Source organism: Equus asinus, chromosome 29, assembly GCF_041296235.1.
Source record: "Equus asinus isolate D_3611 breed Donkey chromosome 29, EquAss-T2T_v2, whole genome shotgun sequence".
Classification (NCBI taxonomy): Eukaryota; Metazoa; Chordata; class Mammalia; order Perissodactyla; family Equidae; genus Equus; species Equus asinus.
The window spans coordinates 30,226,969-30,248,599 of record NC_091818.1 but is presented as its reverse complement, the minus strand read 5'-3'; the positions used below and the strand labels follow the sequence as shown (position 1 = coordinate 30,248,599).

General features: G+C 40.0%; 1 protein-coding gene across 1 annotated transcript in view; it reads left to right on the top strand.

The window, feature by feature from the left end:
- The first annotated feature begins 226 nt into the window (after positions 1-226).
- MRC1 (mannose receptor C-type 1) overlaps positions 227-21,631 on the top strand; it is an 89,023-nt gene continuing 67,618 nt past the window's right edge. Inside the window, exons 1-4 of the mRNA XM_014846032.2 lie at positions 227-427; positions 9,788-10,189; positions 13,731-13,904; positions 18,268-18,432. Coding sequence (XP_014701518.1) covers positions 367-427; positions 9,788-10,189; positions 13,731-13,904; positions 18,268-18,432 — 802 coding nt within the window. The 5' untranslated portion in view covers positions 227-366. The remainder of the gene's footprint in view (positions 428-9,787; positions 10,190-13,730; positions 13,905-18,267; positions 18,433-21,631) is intronic.

The window sequence follows — 21,631 nt, the reverse complement described above, 5'->3', positions numbered from 1 at the left end:
CAGGCCAGCCCTCTCTCCTCATTTCTCACCATTGCCCTCTCCTCCCCCCTTCCTCATCCCTCTCCCACATGTGTCCCTTTCTCCCCTTCCTCTGCGTCTGTTCTTCTCAGAAGTTAGCTTACCAAGCAAAGTTGTAACTTTGAATTCCTGTTTTTCCAACCACCCTCATGTGACAGGATATCTCCTTATTGGAGGTTTTCCCTAATTTCAGAAGCCCTTTAAAAGTGAGAGCTTCCTTCACGCTTCTTTTTAACAGGGCAGCTTTGAGGACCGAGCAGGGGAAGGGGTGATCCGGCGCCCTCCTTGTTTTGGTTCTTTCTTACCCCCTCCTCTCCATCAGGGGGAGAAGAGGATACACTCTGGGCCATGAGGCTGTCCCTGCTCCCGGTTTTCCTCTCTCTCATTCCTGTTGCCGTGCAGCTGTTGGGTAAGTTGGCTCTGAGGCAGAAGCTCTCTGCTTGGGGTCTGGGGTCTACGGCACGTCTTCCCTTTGGGTCAATGTTAATGGATTCTTTTCAACACCTGTGGTGAGGAGAAAAGCAAAAGTCCCCTGCACCACCAGCTTTATGGAAAACCTGTCACCTCTGCCTGGCTGCCACGCCTGGAAGCCCAGGGCTGGAGGAGGCAGTCTGCTTCTTGGGGTCGGAGGTGCCTCCTGGCCCTGAGCCCCACAGAGCCTGTCTTCCTCCTGACTTCTCTCCTCTCTCACTGTTCCTTCCCTGCTTTATTCTTAGAGGGATTTCCTCTATGATTTGTGCATTATAGTTTTCATTTCACAATGTTTCTATCTGACCCCCAACAAATATCTTCTGAGTGTTTTTGGTTGAAAGGAGGGCAGCTCTGGTCTTTCTTCATCGTAGGTCTAAGGATCATCCCCCCAAAAGGAATTCCATGTGATTTCCGCAATCCTTCTTTTTTTCCTGTGAACCATTTTAATCATTCATAGTTTTTATGGCTAGAAAGTTCATCCATATCTGTATTCTAAGTTCTTCTAAGGATTGTGCTGTCTCAAACAGAACAATCTGCTTAGGAGTAAGTTCCTTGTCACTGAAGGTCTTCAGACAGAAGCTGGATGACAAATTCAAGGCTGGTCTGAGATGTGGATTCGAATCCAGGGGAGTCCGATAGAAGCACAGTTAGCTGCATTACGTAGCCGCATTTAAAAAAGTAAAAACGCACAGGTGACATTGATTTGATGAATAGATGTTATTTAACCTAATATATCCAAAATATTGTTCATCAACTTTACTCAATATGAAACCTATTGGGATATTTTACACTCATTTTTTAAAATTAAATTTTCAAAATCTGGTGTGCATTTTATACTTACAGGACATCTCAGTTCAGTCTGACTTCATTTCAAGCATTCCATAGACCTGTGGGGTAAGAGCTACCATGGTGGGCAGCACAGATCCAGCCTCTAATTTCCTCTAAACTGACTCAATGCTTTTGGGCAGAAAGTGTTCCTCAATTTGCTTAGGAATTTTTCTCTCTTCGAGACAGCAGGATGCCTTACTCTGATGAATGTCTTCCCCTTCGTAGGCATAAATATGGGAGAAACAGGGGGATGCTGAAGATCTGTTTACTTAGAGAATAACAAACAAACAAAAATATGAGTAAGGGAGCCCCTTCCAGAATTTCTTTTTAAACGTGAGAGCCTATAATTCTTAGTTTACCTTTTCTTGGTCCCTGCAGCCCATGAACAGAGGTGTTTTGGTAAAAGTGGAGCACCTGCTTACTTAGCTATAGAATAAAGGATATATGAATTCTCTGCACCCAAACCCCCCCCCCCCCCCGCTCCCTATGCATTAAGAAAACCCATAGAAAGTTCTCTCTACTCTCTGCTGTGGTTTATTTCTTTTCAACTGGAACCCCTTCCTCCACCTCCCTCACCAGAATCCTACGTTATCAGCACCATGAGCATCCGTGTTTTACCTTGAGGGGCCCACGAGGCCAAGCTTCACAGAGGGAACCACTCTCCCTTCTTTCTCTTCTTCTTGCCCTGCTCTCTTTTTAGCTGAGAGAATTGTATTCAGCACCAACATTTAGACCTCCGTGGAGATATAATCACAGCAGAGCCACAGGGAGAGTTACTCAGACACAGGTTGGACCTCAGCAGAGAAGCTTAGGTTGAAATGGGGTGATTTGGTTCACAGGCAACTTGACAATTGGTTCTCAGAAGAAAAAAGCACTGATTTGTGCATTTACTGATTTCCATGGTGTAATACTACTGCCACGGTTGATTTCAAACTATCGATGTGATGCCCCTGGTGGCAGAGTTGGGAAGAGATGCCAACGGTAGGCTCTCACTGGCCGATGAGAGAGAAAACAAAAGACAGTGAATTTGAGCTCTGGCGCGGTCCGATGGTGCAACCAACCTCCTTGTTTTATTGCTGAGAAAACTGAGGTCCTGACAAGTCAAGTGATCTTTCTGGGGTCTCACAACTAGTCAACGGCACAGCCTGTTTTGTGCTCAGGACTCCTGACTCCCAAGGGAGTGTTCTATCTCTTAAACAGAAGCAATGCATTTTTGCTGGTTGAATGGTTGGTTTAATACCAATCTAGGATTTCTTCAAGCAGCAACTCCCCACTGCCATTCCCTTACTAGTTTTAATTTTCATACGATTTTTCTTATACTATTTCTACTTTATTTCTAGCCTCTCATTTCTCCCTTTCTATAAGACTTATTTTAAATACCAGATTTAAGACACTTTCTGAAGTTATTGAGCAAAACCATGTTCTTGTCATCTTTCTTTTTCAATTCCTCTTAGATTTGCCTATTTTTCTTGTTATTGTTCCAAACTACATCTGATTTTTCTATAATTCAGAGATACAGACTTTCTTCACTAGGAAAAGGGAAGAGAGGCTGTTACATCTGAGTGTTTACTATGCGCAAAATGACATAGTGGGTACTTTACATAAATGATCTCATTTAGAAGTTCGATGCAACTCTACCAGTGACAGAGCATTATTGACCCCATTTTAGAGGTAAGGAAATCGAGGCTAGAATGCTTATCTTAACTAAGGCAACGCAGCTAGTAAGCGGTGGCACCAGACTTTGATAGCAAGTTCGCTGACCCCAAAGAATACACCTCTTTCCATCACATGACCTGTCTCCTGAGGTTAGAAACTCTGAGGCCCCCCTGTCTCTTTTTGTCCCTCTCTCTGGGCTGCTGCAACAGCTCTCTGTTTTCTCTAGTTTCCTGGTGTTCTGAACCATTTCACACTGTGTTCCAGACTTATTTTTCCAAGTTAATGATAATAATTAACTAACATGTATCAAGCGATTTCTCTGTGTCTGGAACTATTCTAAGTGCTCATTTAGATGACCTCGTTTAATTCTCATAATAACCCACAGGCATGTTATTTCCCTCTCAGTTTTCAGAAGGGGAAAAGGAAGCACAGAGTAATTTAGAAACTTGACCAAGTTTACACAGTCAGTGAACAGTGGAGCTCTGATTATGCCATGATCAGGTTGACACAATACATAAAGACTAATTAATTAGTATGGCTATGAACGGAGGAACAGAGAATGGGATAGTGTCAACTTCTTACCTACAGGTTTTGTTTGTGTCTTCACATTGGGGGAGAGCCTGGCATTCTGAGGTCAAAGATATAGGGGAGAAAGGAAAGGATGGCGAGTGAAGAGGCAGGAGAGGGTGGAATCCAGGATACAGGTAAAGAGGTCAGTAGGTCAAAGGAGATCTACTGAGATGGGAGTGAATGGACCCAGGAAGGGTATAGATAGTCATATCTTTATGGAGGGAGGCAAGAGATGGGCGGGATTTCTTACTCTTGGCCTCTAATTTCTCCTTGAGGTCACAACCCAGATTGGATTCATTCTGGTATTTCCCCAAATGGCCAGATGCAGTGACTGAAATTAGTAGCTTCTCTGAATATTTGATGAATGAATGAAGGACTGAAATGAAAAATAAAATAATTCTCAATTTTTCTTTATTCTTTTGTTCAGTGCTGCTAAACTGAATGCTGTGACCTTTAGCCTTCCTCGGGGCCCCAGCACGCAGCATACTTTGTGCATATACTAGATGCATATCAATATTTGTTTTCCACTTACTTTCAGTTCTTTGGGGACATAAATGTAGGTTATGCGTTCATTTACTGATGCTAATGGACAGATTTCTTAGTTTGGTTTGCTCGAGATGCTGACCCCTGACAATGATTCGAGTGAAGGAGATTATTTGGGAGGGCGGTTCAGGACACACTGGCAGAGGAGTGGGGAGGTGAGACCAGAAGGGAAGGCAGCTGATGACTGGAGTGTTAAGGATCCAGTGACCACTCTGGACAAGGGGCATTCAGCCCTGCTGGGGTGCTCTGCACGGCCGTATAGAATACGTGCCTCAGAGTCAGCCTGCCCAAGGTGCCAGGAATTTGGGGTGTTTATTCATCAGTTCCCATTGGTCACTGGTGAAAGGCTATACTCCTGGGGTGTTATTTCTCTCACCCTCTTGGTCTTCGCAGTGTGCGTGCATGGGGGACTCTGGTGGCCAGGAAACGCCCCCAGGCCCAGAGATGTGCTGGTGGCATTGTGGAATGGGGCCAGCATTCACTGAAATGGCAAAAGGCTGGAAGAAATAAGTGGGATTCTGGCCGTATTTGCTACAAAATTCCCACAAATTTTCCTCTTATCTAGCTTTTCTATCTTCCAGAAGTTAATCTCTTTTACATTTCACATCAGCATTTTATTCATTGATCATAGGGAAAGTCTAAATATGTCTAAGAAAATATAGCACCTAAATAGTCACTTTTAAGAATCAATTTTCCTTGCCAGTGAGTTTCAAAATTTAATTAATTGCTCAGTGTTAACAATGTAAAACTGTAACATGCTTAGAAGAAAATTCATGCCCATGTTATTGGATATTTAGTCTTCAGTTATTTTTAACCCAAGATATAGGGTTGAAACTTATTGCTTCTTTCCTAAATGTGTTTTTTTAATTGAGGTCATATAGGCTTATAACATTGTGTAAATTTCAGGTATACATTATTGTGTGTCGGTTTCTGCATAGACCGCATTGCACTCACCACCAACAGTCTAGTTTTTATCCATTACTACAAATGTGCCCCTTTACCCCTTTCACCATCCTCAATGTACTTTGACCTTGAATTAACCACAGCAGAGTCTGAGCTCGGTGTGTCAGGGAACTTGATTCTGGCTTGTCTTTGCACTGTCACTAGCATGGTGCCTGGCACATGTTTGTTGAAAAATAAGATTAGGAAGATGGAGTTAAGATGGAAGGAGAGCCTCTTTGATTCTGTAAATAAATTTCTGATGTGTGTTTAAAAAAAAAGAAACACATATTCAATTCCATAAATGAGATTGCAGCAAAATCAATAGAGCTATCCAACTGTCCTAATTTATTCAGCTTTGCTGTATTTCTGTTACAATAACGTAATTAGTATAGATTAAAAAACAGAATGTTTATACATAGGAAACATTGGTGTAGTTAAGAGTGGCAAAAATGCCACAAGCTACCTTTTGGTCAAGGCCTTGAGTCACTTTCAGAGGAAGACGTATGACTTTTTAAGTCACAGACATTGCCGGGACCATGATAAAGCAAAACTGCATGTTGACAAGTTGGGGAGAAGAATAATGTACGAATGTAGGACCATAAAGTGATAATTTTACATTTCCTTGCATTGTCTGGTGGAGGCAATATCAAATCTTCTGTGCTTCCTAATGTCAAAGACAAATCAAGGAAACAAGAGGAGATAAGTTGGTATTGAAATAGAAGCTTTGCATTTCCAAGTGCTTTCATTTCCAAGTACTTTCATAAGTATAAACATTTATAATTTGCCCTTTGGTAAAAATAAACTTTCATGGGGAAAAGTAGTATTTATCAGACCCATCAGCATTTATCAATTATTAAATAAAATAATGGATCCGGGGGGCCAGTCAATATGCTTCAGATTCACTGAATATTCTTTCATTCATTCAACTATTTGTTGAAAGACTGTTAGGCTCTAAAAAGAGAGAATACAGCACAGATCCAGAAAGATACAGTCTCTCCACTTGTGGAATTTACATTCCAGTAGGCGGACACAGACAAAACACAAGTAAACAAATTTTTAAAAAATATATATATTTTAAGGTGACTATGGATATTTTATAGAAAGTGAAAGTAATATTAGGATAGTCAGATTGCTAAGAAGTTGACTCTTGAGCTAGTACCCTGAAGAGCACCCCAAGAAGAGGGAACTTGAAATATGAAGTTTCTAAGGTGGGAATGATCTTCAAGTGTTTGAGGAACAGAAAGGTCTTGTGGCTGGAGGATGGTGAGTGAGAGCGGGTGTGAGAGAAGTTGAGGGCAGAGGGAAACAGGGTCAGACCTGCTCCCCCCAGTGAGCTGTGATGTGGTGGTTGGACGTCTTTTTGTTGTGTACAGTGGTACCCTCTTGAAGGGTTTAAATTGTTGGAGAAAGATAGTTAACAACAAATTCTCCTCCCTACCTAGAAAACCTCTTCATAAAGGTAGGAGAAAAAGAAAACAATTGTTATTGAATAAGCATTCAACCAGAATGTGATGCGTATTACAGGCAATCTGCTAAAGAGATTGCAAAAACAGAAAGAAATTTGACTCTGATATAGCTAAGTGGAAACAACCCATTACATGAGGTAGGTTTTGCAATTTGGAGCCAGGTGACAAGTTAGGTCCATCTCACCCAGGAAACTAGGAGATGAGGCATTATCTTCTTTGATGATTCCACTTCAAAGAGAGGAAGATCAGAGCAGGACCCTGGTGACTTGGTCTAGAGTGGTGGTAGTGGAGATGGAGAGAAAAGAATGGATTAACGAATATGTATATTAGCCAGAGTTCTCCAGAGAAACAGAACCAATAGGGTATGTGTGTGCGTGTGTGTGTGTGTATCTATATATCCATGTATCTATGTATCTCCATACCTATCTATCTATCTATCTGTCTATCTAATCTATCCATCTATCATCATCATCATCTATCTTTTGAGAGATATTTATTTTAAGGCATTGGTTCCTGCAACTGGGGAGGCAGGGCAAGCTCAAAATCTGCAGGAGTATGTTGGCAGGCTGGAAACTCAGAAAGTAGTCGTTATTGCAGTTCAAGTCCAAAGGCAATCTAGAGGAAGAATTCTCTCTTCTTCCGGGGACCTCCATCTGTCTCCTCTGAAGGCCTTCAAATGGTTGGAGGAGGCCCATCCACAGTGTGGAGGGTAATCTACTTTACTCAAAGTCTACTGATTTAAGTGTCAATCACATCTTAAGAAAAAAAACCTTCACAGCAACATCCAGACTGATGTTTGACCAAATATCTGGATACCATGACCTAGCCAAGTTGTCACATAAAATTAACCATCACAGTATATTTTTGGGTAGAGCCAATAGATTCTGCTTTGGTCCTAGAAAGTGAAGGAAAGTGGGGAGCCCGAGATGACTCCTAGGTTTTTGGCTTATGGATCTGGGTGGATGGTGGTACCACGAATGACAACAAGAAGACAAGATGTTTGCTCATTAAATACCATTGTATTTAGAATAAAGTTAAGATGGAACTACAGATGAAAATTAAGCACATGAAATGAAAGTCAAATAAGTGTCAAAACCTCTGAAAGGGGAACACTTTTCATGCATAAAGACTTTCAAGCACCTTTCCTCAAATGGTTTGTCATCAATTGGTTGGTCGACTGAATTTGGGTGGTTGATAGGTGTTGGCTGGTTGACAATACTATCAAATGGCTGAAGTCTGAGATGGAAGATATTTATTACTGGCGATTAGATGTTACTGAGCCAAACTATCTGAAAAGTGGAAGATAAGTCTAGATTGGAAAACCATAGGTGGACTAGCGAACACAAATTAAATGTAAACGGCAGTACAGTTGAGTTTACAAAGATATAGGACAAAACTTTCAGAGGGCATTACTTTTTTAGATTAGATTTACATTTATGTGTAGAAAATTATCATAGTAACTATTTTTTAAAAAAAAATTTTTATTTCCTATTTCCTGTGTTTTATTGTGAACAAAACACCGTATTATTACAATTTTAATTGCCAATGCAGAAAGGTGCTTGTTTTGTCACACTAGGGCATGGGCAGCAACACAATGAGGTCAAGCCTGGGAAGCAGTTCAGCTGGATGGGAGAACATTTGGTTGGGCATTGTGTGTTTGGTTGACAGATGTCAACTCCACAGAAGCCAACAGAAGCAGATGTTCTAAATTCAGGCTCTCTTGAGTCTTGATTCCAATAAATCAAACCAACAGAAATGAGGAACCCAGCCCACAAACCTCGGCAAAGTTTCAATGTAGCACTGATTTAGGAACCCAGACTAGATAGAGGCAAGAGGTCTCCAACAAGTATGGGACCAGAGCAGATAGAGGAGCGTGGCAGGAGAAAATCATCTTTTGAGGCAAAAATCCATTAGAAGCTCTAAGTAGTCCGAGAACTGACCTCAGAGTGTAGGTGATGCTCAGCTTACAGCGATGTTGAGGACAGTAAACAGAATATGGCTCATGACATTGCTTCATAAACAGTGAAGGCCTTGCCTAGTGGTACTGTTATTACTTTGCTATATTTCACTGGGATGATTTGATTGAAAATAAGAAGCTCATTTAGTCAGACTCCACAGTACCACCAGCTCATTTTGAAAGGACCACTTAAGTTGAAGGAATATAGTAAAACTTCACAAGAAGTGTTTAATTTATGTTTATATCCCCAAATTAAAATAGAGTCAGTTCCTTTCATTTGTCTGTTCTTAAAAACAAATAAACAAAAAGAAAAACCTTTACAGGAACTCAATTTTGATTTGAGGGAAAAAAATATGCTTAGCAGATCCTTTTTTCTTTCTTTCTTTTTTTTTGGCAAGAGGAAGTTGACTTTCGCCAGCTAGCAGCTATATATTATATGCATAATCCATCGATGCATATTTATTTAAATCACCAGTCCCAAATTACAAGTCTAAAAATCACTGTTATTTGTAAAGTTATCCTATAAATGTTACCTTAAATGATATAAAAACTTGCATTTATTTAATCTTTACTGCGTACTTCACAAATCATTACACATTTAAATACATTTTTGTTATACAAGGTTAGATCATCTATGCCAATGAAACGAAAACTAAAGTTGCATTAGATAATTACCTACTGCTGGAAAGGGAAACAAAACAAAAAACTTCTCTTGTTGTCCAGACCTGGGCTACCCAGAAAGCATTAGTTAAAAAATTTGCTGGACATAAAACGAAGGTAAAATTTTCTAAAATAAAATTATTTTTAAAATTACAAAAATACCCCCTAATGTTAAAATCACAATAATTATGTATATGTTTCAGCTATCTTAAAAAAGGCAGGAGTGAGTCAGACTTCAAAAATCTATTCCACGATATACATGTATTTAATTTTACTACTTATAGTATTCATACCCAAATTTTCTTTTCTTTGATGGATATTATTTCTCTGTTATCCACTGTTTATGTTTATTCCACCGCAATCGTGTGCATTGAAGGCAGACCTTCTCTAAAGCCTCCTCGTAATGAATTAGGACATCTTGTAGATTTCCAGTCAATTGCCAGCAGCCACATGCTCCCGGAGAGGCCACTCAACCCAGTCTCTCTCTCTAGCTCAGGGCGCCCCTGGAGGGAGCTGAGATGGCTCAGGCAGAGTCAACTTCACCCCTTTTCCTGTGATCGTGTCTTTAAGGAAATGGAAACATTGGGAACTTTTGACCTAAATTATTGTCTTTGTCGTGTGTAACCATTTCAGCATCCTTTCTTTCTTTTGTCTTTTTTCTTTCTTTTTTAAACAGACACTAGGCAATTTTTAATATATAATGAAGATCACAAGCGCTGCGTGGAAGCCTTGAATCCCAGTACGGTCCAAACCGCAGTTTGCAACCAGGACAATGAAGCACAGAAATTCCGATGGGTGTCTGAATCCCAGATTATGAGTGTGGCCTTAAAATTATGCTTAGGGGTGCCATCAAAATCGGATTGGGTTCCCGTCACTCTATATGCCTGTGACTCAAAGAGTGAATTTCAGAAATGGGAGTGCAGAAATGACACACTTTTGGGCATCAAGGGAGAAGATTTATTTTTTAACTATGGCAACAGACAAGAAAAGAATATTATGCTTTACAAGGGATCAGGTTTATGGAGCAGATGGAAGGTCTATGGAACCACGGATGATTTGTGCTCTAGAGGTTATGAAGGTAAGAAGCATGGAATTTTTTACTTTTCTGTCAAATTTTTCTCATCTTCTTACTTGGAAACTTAATCAAGAAAATAAGCATATTCTTTAGTCTGCACTAGAAATGTTAATTGATTACCTTTCTGTTTTGAACTATTCTGTGTTCTATAAGGATATGACAGTCAATAAATATGGTAAAAAGTCTTGAATGATACTTTAGCTCTTTCTAATTAACGGGAAGACTTTTTTTTTAACTTTTGCTAAGATTTTTTTTTTTAAGTATGGGTTACAATTTTTAGAGACTAATTTTCACTATAATGTTTGACCGGAAGCCTCCCATTTGACATTGATGGTTGGAGTGATAAATGAATTCAACAAAATAGTTCTTTTCCTTCAGTCTAAGTTATCCCTGGAGAAATGATCCATGGAACAACATTCTTTCTTTCTTTCTTTCTTTTTTTTTTTTTTTTTGGAGAGGAAGATTGGCCCTGAGCTAACATCTGTGTCAATCTTCCTTTATTTTGTATGTGGGATGCCACCACAGCATGGCTTGATGAGTGGTGTGTAGGTCCATGCCTGGGACCGAACACACAAACCCCAGGCCACCAAAGCAGAGTGCGTGAACTTAACCACTACGCCACTGGGCTAGCCCCTGGAACAATAGTCTTTACCAAGTCAGATTGCCTAAAGTGAAATCTTGGCATTCCTTGATAATTTGGGTTTCTAATTTATTACCTTATGGGTATTTAGAGACTATAATAATCAGAAGATTAGAAAAGCTGAGGAATTAGCTTATAAATTAACAGGCAGTGAATTTAGTCAGCTATCTAAGAAAATGGTAGCATCAGTGGGGCAGGAAATAATTTTATATGTACTTAGTTCCTTAGGCTCTTGAAAGTTAAATAAAATCGGAGTATTTAGTCTTCTCTTTTCTTTGCAAAATTTCATTCTTTGGTGGCTGCACAGAAAAAGAAAAGAAAGCAAAACAAAAATAAAAAGGAGCTTGAAGCCTTTCAGAAAGGTTTCTTGAGTCAGATGATGTTATAACCACATTCCAGGTTTGGGTGGTTGGTTATTGTGAAGTGTTATCTAGAATGACGTCAAGGTCAGAGAAAGCCTGCATTTTGGGACAAAAGATCACCTGTTTCCAAAATTACTGTGTTATGGAGGCTGCAAATATTGGTTGGACCTAGTTATCATAGCTAAGTATAGCATAGGATTTCAGCTCTTTCAAGGCAATGATGTCAACTTTCCATTTTCTTTCCATATAAAGAGGAGGGAGAGTAGGAATTGAAGAAGAGTGAGAAGGAGGGTTCAGAAAAAAGTTATCCCAAGGCATTTATTGAACATAATGCAGGTTTAGAAGTTATATGCAAGGCAGCCTAAGTACTATAACCTTTCAGGAGAAACGATGGAAAATGATGGAGCAGGACAAGGGCGACCCAAACTTGACTGAGTGAAATTCCACAGACAGGACAACAGTCCTAACTGAGGGATTCAACACCAAGAAGATTGGTGCTAAGACATCAGATTTCTTATTTTATTTTAAAATATAAACTGAAGTTCTATAGTCCCCCCATTTTCTGTTCTTCTGTTTGCTTTGAGAAAAATATGCATAGGGTGTAGGACAGTGGCTCGCAAACTTTAATATGCTTAAGAATCACTTGGAGAGGGCAGATTGTTAAAAATGCAGATCCCAAGGTCCCTCTCCCACCCAGATTCTAAATTAGCATATTGGGGGAGGGGCCTGGGAAGCTAATGAGTTATTTTTATGAAAACCTGGGTGGTTGGATGCAGATGGGCCATTGACCCCACCTTGCATACTCCCCAACTCTCTCCCAATACTCAAGAAATTTCTGCTAGAAGACCCAGCCCCTCAGAGGGATTGGGATCCACTCATTGGAATATACATTAGGACTGAAAACAATGCAGAGAGGGTGTTGCTGAGTCTGTTTCTCTAAAGAAAACTTGGGGGAGAAAACTGGCTGGGGCCAGGGATTCATTTAGAATAATGGAATCAGAATTGTAGACTTTGAAGGCTCTCAGGGTCTTCTGGAAGTTTGGACCACAAGACAAAGAGTAAATTGACTGCAGTCACAAGATTTGTCAGTGAAGTGACTGGAGTGGAGCTTGGTTCTTTTGGCCTCATCTGTGCTTTGCTAAATAAATGGAATTAGTCCTGAGAAGGCCATTTCTGAGTGACATCTATAAATCCAGCACTGAAAATTCCTTGGCTAATTGAATGAACGGTGCAACTAGCCCTGAGATGATCTTACCAGATTTTCTTCATACAAAGGATCAGCTACTCCAGTGATGGAGAGGCATAACTATTTCTGAATCCAGCACGTTCCTTACACAACATATGATTGGGAAAGCTTGTCCTATAACTTAGGGGAACAAAAGCTAGAGTGTTATTTTAAAGTTACTAACAACTACCTAATTGGCAGAAAAGTGATTTTGAGGTAATTGAAAATAAACCTAGCTTTTAAGGAGGACTCAGTAAGTACAGGAGTAAAGGGTAGGAATTCATATTTATTGTGCTCTTAATATATGGTAGGTGCCGTGCTCCATGTTTTGCAAACTTTATGTTTTCTAAATGACTTTTATGATGCTTTTAAAGAACTTTTAAAAGCCATAGAGTCTACACAACTTAATTAAGAAAAGAGTATTCCTACCTAGCACAAATTCTGAAAATCAACTGGTGGGAAGAGGCTAGATACTTCAATATAGACGGTGTCCTCTATATTGTGTCTTCAATATAGAGGTGTCTTCAATATGGAGTGTGTTATTATCGCCCACGGGGGTGTCCTTACGAAGACAGAGACTTTAAACACACTGGAGAATTTAGCTAGGTGAGTGGTTTGGTTGTCAATGGAGACAGAAGCTTCCTTAATCCTTTTGGCTTAAGCAAAATCATAATCAACAATGATTCTATATTTCAATTTCCAAGTGAACCCAGAGCTTCCCATTTTGATCTGTTTGAATTCAGTTTTTAAAAAGGCAAATATTGATTGTACATAGTATCTAATGGTTTTGAGTGATTTTTTTCCATAATGTGGATTAGAAAGTTATGCCAAAATTCCTACCCTTTCCCATAGCCATCATTGAGAGACGCAAGTGAGAACGGGTTTGACAGGAAGTAGTTAGAGGAATTTAAATTTTGACTATGTGTTTGGGTTACACAGCTATAAGTTTATTTTTCAACCTAGAGATTTAATAATGCTATTATCCCAAGCAAGAGGAAGGATGGCCTCTTCTCTGTTTTGGAGGAAACGCAGAAGTCAAAGGTGGTGTCAGTTGAGCTGATTACTTTAGCCTCACAAGAGGAAAGAGGAAAATCTGTTCCAAAAGACAGCAGAAATGAAGTGGTACTAGAGTTATTCCCAAGTACAGACTGTGGTCTACACCCAGCAATGGACTGGGGTAGAGGGAGAAGGGAAATAAACAGGAATCCCCTGTGTAGGGACACAAAGTGTGATCAGAGGAATAAGACCGGTTCTTTTGGTATGCTTCTTATTGGAAGCATCACTTATGTTCTAAGCGCCAGTCAATGTCTCTTCCAGCCATGTACACACTACTTGGCAATGCCAATGGAGCAACCTGTGCATTCCCATTCAAGTTTGAAAACAAGTGGTATGCGGATTGCACAAGTGCTGGGCGATCAGATGGATGGCTCTGGTGTGGAACCACTACAGATTATGACGTGGACAAGCTGTTTGGATATTGTCCATTGAAATGTAAGTAACTTTATCATCAAGAAAACTTGGCATATTTAGTATGGCAACAGAGCAATAACACCTTGCATTTATTTAGAACATTTTTTCCTCAAAGTTATGTCACCTTTATTATTGCATTATACCCAATCACAACCCATTACAGATGTTATTGTCCCATTTTATAATGAAGAAAGTGATCTGTAGTGGCTTGGGACTAGAATACAGGTCTTCTGACTCTCAGCCCTGGTCTGAATCAAATAACCCCTTTATTTTCACCAACTACTTCTTTTCTTCAGTTTCCACCAATACCGGCAGTTATTTTCTAATACTTAAGCTCAAATTATACGGTATATGATGCAAAATAGATTTAATACCAGAGGTAGGCATGCCATTCTCCAACTCCTGAATGATTTACCCTTATTAAATTTATAGATCAAAAATCGAATTTAAATAAGGCTGCAAGCGTGTGGTTTGCTGGAGAGAGAGAGATGGGAGGGCTCCCGAATTTTATGTCAATGTAATGAAAAGGGCCCCTTACTGTGAAAATGATAGGAATGATACTCTTCTTACATTAAACTTAAGAAGACTATCATTTAATTTAACACAGCTGTGAATCAAATGGAAGTGGGTTATTCCCGTGCTTGAAGGGTTTTTAAAATGAAAATATGAGTATTATTGCAGTAATGCAAAGTAAGTGGCATTGCATTATATTGATGGGGGAGGATCAGAACGTAAGAATGTGTTCTTTCTATGCTCAAGAATCTATAAAGAGAGAGTGCAACAGGTCTGGGTTGGGTAGAGGAAGGGCATCAGCCATGGAAGGCAGGGATGAGGCTGAAGAAGGAGGAAAAGGAAGAATTCTTTGCTTCACTTTCCCTGCTACCCCACATTCTCCTCCTGCTGCCAGCTCCCCCTTCCTTAACTTCCCCCTAAACTTCTTACCCCCTGACCTCTTGCTACTTCAGACTTTATGGATCAGAGCAGCTCCTGTTTTCTGCTATTACCCAGAACTCTCTTTCCTGCTGTCCTGCAAAGGGGCGTGTGCAGGGGAAGAGCATCAGATCCAGTCTGGGATGGCTGTGAGGCTGTCTGAACTGCAGTAACATTGCTCACAACTCACCTTTCAGGACCAGACATCCATACACAATCACGTTCTCCCAAGCGTTATTCTGAAACAGTCAACTTACAAAAATATTTTAGTTTGTCGAGTTGAAGCCAGAATTCCAAGAATCATGCTTATTTGTCTCTTGATTTGTAATCCCTAAACAGCTCACCAAAAATAAATTTGATTTCTATGCCCCGTATGTTATCGTAATTCTCTCCTGTGTGTGGTCCCTCTGTGCTGGGGGAATACCCACAAAAACTCATAGCTTTCCCCCTTGATAGTGGCACCGCTCTCTCATAATGTATTCATCTCTCTTACAGCAACCTTTAGAGGTTTCTTAGGCTTATGGATCTCATGGGTCCAACTATAGCATCTGCACTTAAGTAGCGTTGGCAGAGAAATTGTTGGATGCTTGTAGATTTAATGAATCATAAAATGGAGGACAAATGAGGAATCACGAACCACACCTCACAACTGTGGAAGAATGTGTTTTGGAGGGGGTATGCTGAGTATGCTCTAAGACGCTCTTTTAGACTTATTGCCTCTAATTTATGTCTTCTAAACCAAATTATGTATTTTTCCTGTTAAGTGTAAAAGTAAAATAACTGTAGAAAATTTTTAAAATTGTTTGATTTCAATATGCATTAGAATTTCAAAGTGCATTTTGTACATTTCATGCCTTTCCGGAAGGGCTTTGCAGTTTTCCAATCTGTCTCATTTTCCTTGCTTTGTGTTCCTTCCAAAAGAACATTTTCTTTTGTATTAGCCTTAAACTAGCAGGTCCAACACAGGAAAATGAGGTACCAGTTATTGACCTACTGACACTTAATATATGTTCTTCATTGTCCTCTGCATTGTTTATTGTAATGTTTTCCTTCTCTTTAGACATTTATTTTCAAGTATCATGAGAACAGGAAAAGGAAAAGACCCCTTTCTCTCAATTCTCCATAGCTTGCAGCTTTAGCTTTCGACACCGGTTGTGCTGATTTACTGTGGGAATTTGAAAAATTTGGGGAGATGCTGAGCCAGCAAACCTGCACAATCATTGAGAAATAGGTTGTAATTCCTTGATTTAAAATGCAAAACACTTTTTTTTTTTTTTGAGGAAGATTAGCCCTGAGCTAACTGCTGCCAGTCCTCCTCTTTTTGCTGAGGAAGACTGGCCCTGAGCTAACATCATGCCCATCTTCTTCTACTTTATATGTGGGATGCCTACCACAGCATGCCTTGCCAAGTGGTGCCATGTCCGCACCGGGGATCCGAACTGGTGAGCCCTGGGCCGCCGAAGCGGCGCGTGTGCACTTAACTGCTGTGCTACCAGGCTGGCCCTGCAAAATATCCCTTTTTTAAAGGAAGAGAAGAATCAAATCCCATTACCTTCTTTGGTCACTTATTCCTTTCCTCCATTCATGGGCAAGAAAATAATCCCCACTTTTTTTTTTTTATTTCTCACATTTTCTACCATAGTATAAGCAAAACCTCCAAATCTCTGAAAATATTTATTTAAAACATCTCCATCTTCAAATACACCTCACAGTCTCATTGAATGATCTCATTTACGTGGAGAAGCATCTATTTGGACATGAAACTAGTAAGGCCTCAGATCATGATAATGTAATTTTAACATTAGTCATTCAAATTTATTTTTACATGACTATAATGATTTTTTTTCCCTCCCCACACCCCTCCAGTGCATAGTTGTACATTTTAGTTGTGGGTCCTTCTAGTTGTGGCATGTGGGACGCTGCCTCAACATGGCCTAATGAGTGGTGCCATGTCTGCGCCCAGGATCCAAACCCTGGGCCGCCAAAGCAGAGTGTGAGAACTCAAGCACTCAGCCACAGGGCTGGTCCAATGACTATAATGATTTTATAGTTAAAACATCTTAGAAATTTCTAGGCTCTTGCCTGAATGAAATGTTGATATCATTTTCTTCCTCTTTGGTGTGCCATGGGACCACAAGTTTCATGTCATAGTATGTGGTTTGCATATGAAAAAGATCACTTCCTTGTCTGATACAAAGAAATCATAGCAGCATAGGCTATATACTTATGGAAAATGCCCAATTTCTTAGCAAGTTGAATACTTCACAAAAAATTTGAGATGTTATATAGTCCTTTCTCTGCCTTATAAATAAATGAAAGGATTATTACTTCACATGACTTTTAAGTAGGATTTTATATTATTATTATTATTGTTATTATTATTATTATTAGTGAGGAAGATTAGCCCTGAGCTAACATCTGTGCCAATCTTCTTGTATTTTCTATGTGGGATGCCACCACAGTGTGGCTTTCACGAGCAGTGTGTAGTTCCACACCCAGGATCTGAACTGGCAAACCCTGGGCCACCAAAATAGAGCATGCAAACTTAACCACTATGCCACCAGGCTGCCAGGATTTTATATCATTAAAAAGACAAAAGAGAAAGTTTTATAACATGAAGCATACCAAAACAATTCATTTGTTGACTAATTTCCCCAACATGTTGCATGTAAAATGCTATAAATAATATTTATCTGTCTACATTATTGGCCTTTCATAGAGTATAATCAACTTTATAGAGTACATTGGGAATCATAGGAAAGGAAAAAATAAGCCAAAATAATTAGTTTTTACTCTTGAAGGGAGGAAAACTAATAATCAGAAACTACTGTTGCCAGGAGCTATGTATATTGAATATATTCTAGAGATGAAAAAGTGAGGCACCAAAAGTTAACAATTTAAGGTCAAACCACTAGTGAGTGACATGCTGGGTGCAGGTCCGGGTCAGTCCGTCTGTGGAGTCTGTGACCCCTCCTTCTAAGGCCTGTGTCTTTGCTCTAAAAAGACCAAACTAGAATATGCAGGCAAAATATCCACTTTCTGAGAGAAGACATGTATTTCTTTTCTCTTTCTCCTTTTTAGTTTTTTTTCTAGATTAGAGAAGTTGGCTGGTACCTCTAGTCTTACTTAGTCCTTGTATTAGCTTCATTTCTCAACTCACCTGATCCCAAACATCCCAACAGAAGAATAGGGAGGGGATGCCCCCTGTTCTTTCTTAGGCACGTGAAAGAGGTTGGATATGGTGGCTCTTTTGAAAATTGCCCCTCTTTATTTCAGGGGCGAAGAGAATCTCCTAGGCACTTTAAAAATAAGTAAAAGAAAAAAGAAAGAGAAAAGAATGGAAAAGAAATACAATGCTTCAGGCAATAACGCTAGTAAGATGGTTTAAAAACTATTGTTCACTGAAAGTCTTCTAATGCATAATGCGGCTCACTCTGTTTGGCTTCTTTTACAGTTGAAGGCAGTGAAAGCTTATGGAATAATGACCCGTTGACTGGCATTTCCTACCAAATAAACTCCAAATCTGCTTTAACTTGGCAACAGGCAAGGAAGAGCTGCCAACAACAGAAAGCCGAACTCTTAAGCATCACAGAGATACATGAGCAAACATACCTGACAGGTAATGCCATGAAAAGAAAATGAAGTTGTAAGTAAGATCATTGATATTTTCTTTTTACAGAGTTTGACTTAAAATTAGACAGCACAAGTGATTGTAGACGTGATGATGGAGTCAGTCCCTAAGCAGAAGGTACAAAGAGTCTGACAAATTTTCACCCTGAAAATGACACCTAGGATGGCTTTGTCTCATGAGCCAACTTTGTGACACTCTCTAGAACTTGTGCTTAGAATTCTGAGGATTAGTCTGGGCTCAGAGTAGAATGTGCCACAATCAGTTAGCGCAGTACGGCCACTCACAGAGTGGTGTACACGCCTGGGAACCGAACCTGTGCCACCAAAGCAGAGCGTGCTGAACTTAACCGCTAAGCCACCTACCTGCTGTTTTTTAAGCTTCTGTTCTTACAGGATTGTGAAGACGGAAAGACCTAATGTTTCACTGAGATGAGAATGTCTGTTTTAGCTTCTGAAATTCACACTTGTGGAACAGAGCGATTAGGACCAGAAATGAGTGTAGGAGAGAAAGCATCCCCACTTCTCTGTCCCAGAATCCCTTCCCTCCAGTTCACCCTGGCACTGCTCCTAGATTAATACCTCTCTGATCCTGTGACTACCATGCTCAAAAAACCCTTAGTGGCTTCTCATTTCCTATCAAATATTTAACAAAACACCTTTACCTGACATTAAAAGGTGTCATCTGTCCACTGACTCTTGTTCCCCATCATGTATTTTACAGTCTTGACAAAAGTTTTGTGTTCCTCATCTCTCTCTCATTCTTTCTCACCTCCACATCTTCTCCCTTGCCATTTCTTGGGCCTGGAATTCCCAAAATTTTATATGGTTGAAATGTAATCTTCTCCATTTCCATCTGCATTTTTCTTGTTTGTTTGCCACTTTTAGAAGAGTTACTTACCTTTGTGTCCTACTTCCCCCACCAGGGTATAAATATATTCCTTTGTTATTTTTTCTCATTCATTCAGCAAGATGGCTGGTATCTGCTTGTGAGGCATTATGCTGGATCCTAGGGACACAATGGTGACCAAAGCCAGCCATGTCCTGTCGACATGGAGTTTAAAGTCCAATGGGAAAATAGACATAAACAAGAAAACAAACAAGTAAATACAAATTACAGTCAGTGCCATGAAGAAAGCAAGCCGAAGACTGTGGGGAGAAGGGGTTAGAGGGGCGACTGGCTGAAAATGAGGAATATCTTGTGCATATTTATGCCCCCTCCTCAAGGAGATTCACAGAGCACCTTCCAAGGAAGGGCGTCTCGATGAGTGTTTGCTGACTGACAAACGACGATGCAGCACAATAAAAATAACTGTTTAGAAATTCAGCCTCATGTTTGGACAAGTGGTCAGTTTCTGGCAAGAAGTGCAGTCGTTCTAAATGTGAAGTTGTTTATTAGTCACTAGGGACCTTTGTTGAAGTGAAGATGCCCGTGTATAAACCCTGGAGGTTCTAGATCGATACGTAGAATGCGGCGCCCAGAAATCTGCATATTATCAACCCTCCAGGTGATACCCCAGGGCAAGTGGTTGGGGGACCATACTTGGCAAGACACTGTGTTAGTATCTGCTGTGTCAGCAATACCTATGGATTCCATCTGACTAGACACTGGGCAGCACAGTGCAGGGGCAAAGACAATAGACTCTCGAGCAGACTGCCTGGGTCCCAACTCTGTGAAGCTGGGGGACCTTAGGGGATCACCTGAGGCTTCCATGCCTCAGTGACTTCATCGTTAAAGGGGAGAGTGTGTGTGAAGCCATGCAACGGATGGAGCCTGTTCCCGTCCTGGCCTCCTCTCCTAGGACTTCCCTTCTCCAACTCTTTTCAGATGATACCCTTCATCAACTGCAACACATTCTTCCTATAAGTTATTATTATTCTTTCTAAAAATTTGAATGTGAAGATGTTTATTGCATCCTATTTTTGGTGGAAAAATGATAATGTACATTTATTTAGCACAATCTTGTGAAATAGACAAAGTGTAACTGGGCAAGAAGCATTTTTCTACCCCTCATCCATTTCTGAGGACTAAGTCATAAACAGCTCCATTGTAATGAAATATTCTTGCAACAGTTGGGCACCAAGTTGAACATTTATTAATCTTCTCCTTTCGGTATAGGCAGCAACTCACCATTTTCTGTTATTATTAAGGACATTGATGAAAGAAAAGCAATCTGATCTTGTTGTGTATTCATAAACTCAGAGAAGGGATTATGCCTCAGTCTGCTCAATTATTCTGTTTTGTGTTGGTTTGGGGGCCTTTCTAATATTAGGACAAAGTATTAGAGTGATTAATACTTACAATCATGTATAAAAGTAAGGAAAAAGAGAAGAAAACACAGGAAGGGGCAAAACTCAATTCATGTGGATGGTTAAGGCATAGAAAGGATGATTCAAGACAATCCTGGTATTATTCGTGTGCATTTGCATGGATGAGGGAACAATCTAATCAGAGTTGCCTTTTTTTACTTTTAGGAATCTGTGGGTTGTGTTGTCTTGACTCTTCTAAGTTTTACTTGGTTTTCGGCTTTCTGGAAGCCAAGGGACAGGGCATAGGTTACTTTTTAAGACTTCACCAGCTACACAGATGAAAGAGACAATACGGGCAGGACAGCAGCTCTGCCCAGCTCTAGACTCATTTCCAGGTCCCTAGCTCCACTCTCAGGCTCCACAGGAAATGCTTCCCTAATCAGCGAGTGCTGTTATTGTGTCCCTCAGGAGGGCAAACAAGCCCTAAGAGATTCTGAAGCTGAGACTACCTCAGATACTGACTTGAATCTTATCCAAGCCTCCGGAATTTCAGTCAGCAAATTTTAACTGTAATCTGGATAAGAATGACTTCTCTGACGAGATTTGTAATATTTCCTGCTTTTCTCTAAGTCAAAAATATCACCCATTAGGGGGGAAAAGGCTGATGGGGGAATCAGAAAAATAAAACAGAATTTTGTTTTTTGAGAGGGAAGGTATTCACCACATTCAGGCTTTATTGAGATATACGGGAAGAATCTAGAAAATAATGGTGTGAGTAGATTGTGATCTGCTCCATTTTGGGAAATATGCCACTAAAATTTTAAAAACCACACCCACAAATAGTTCTACATTTAAAATAAGATTTCTTTTATGTGAGGATTTTTGAGGAGTAAATGTCATTTTTTAAAAGTATGTAAGCTTGTTTTATGACTCAGATCAAA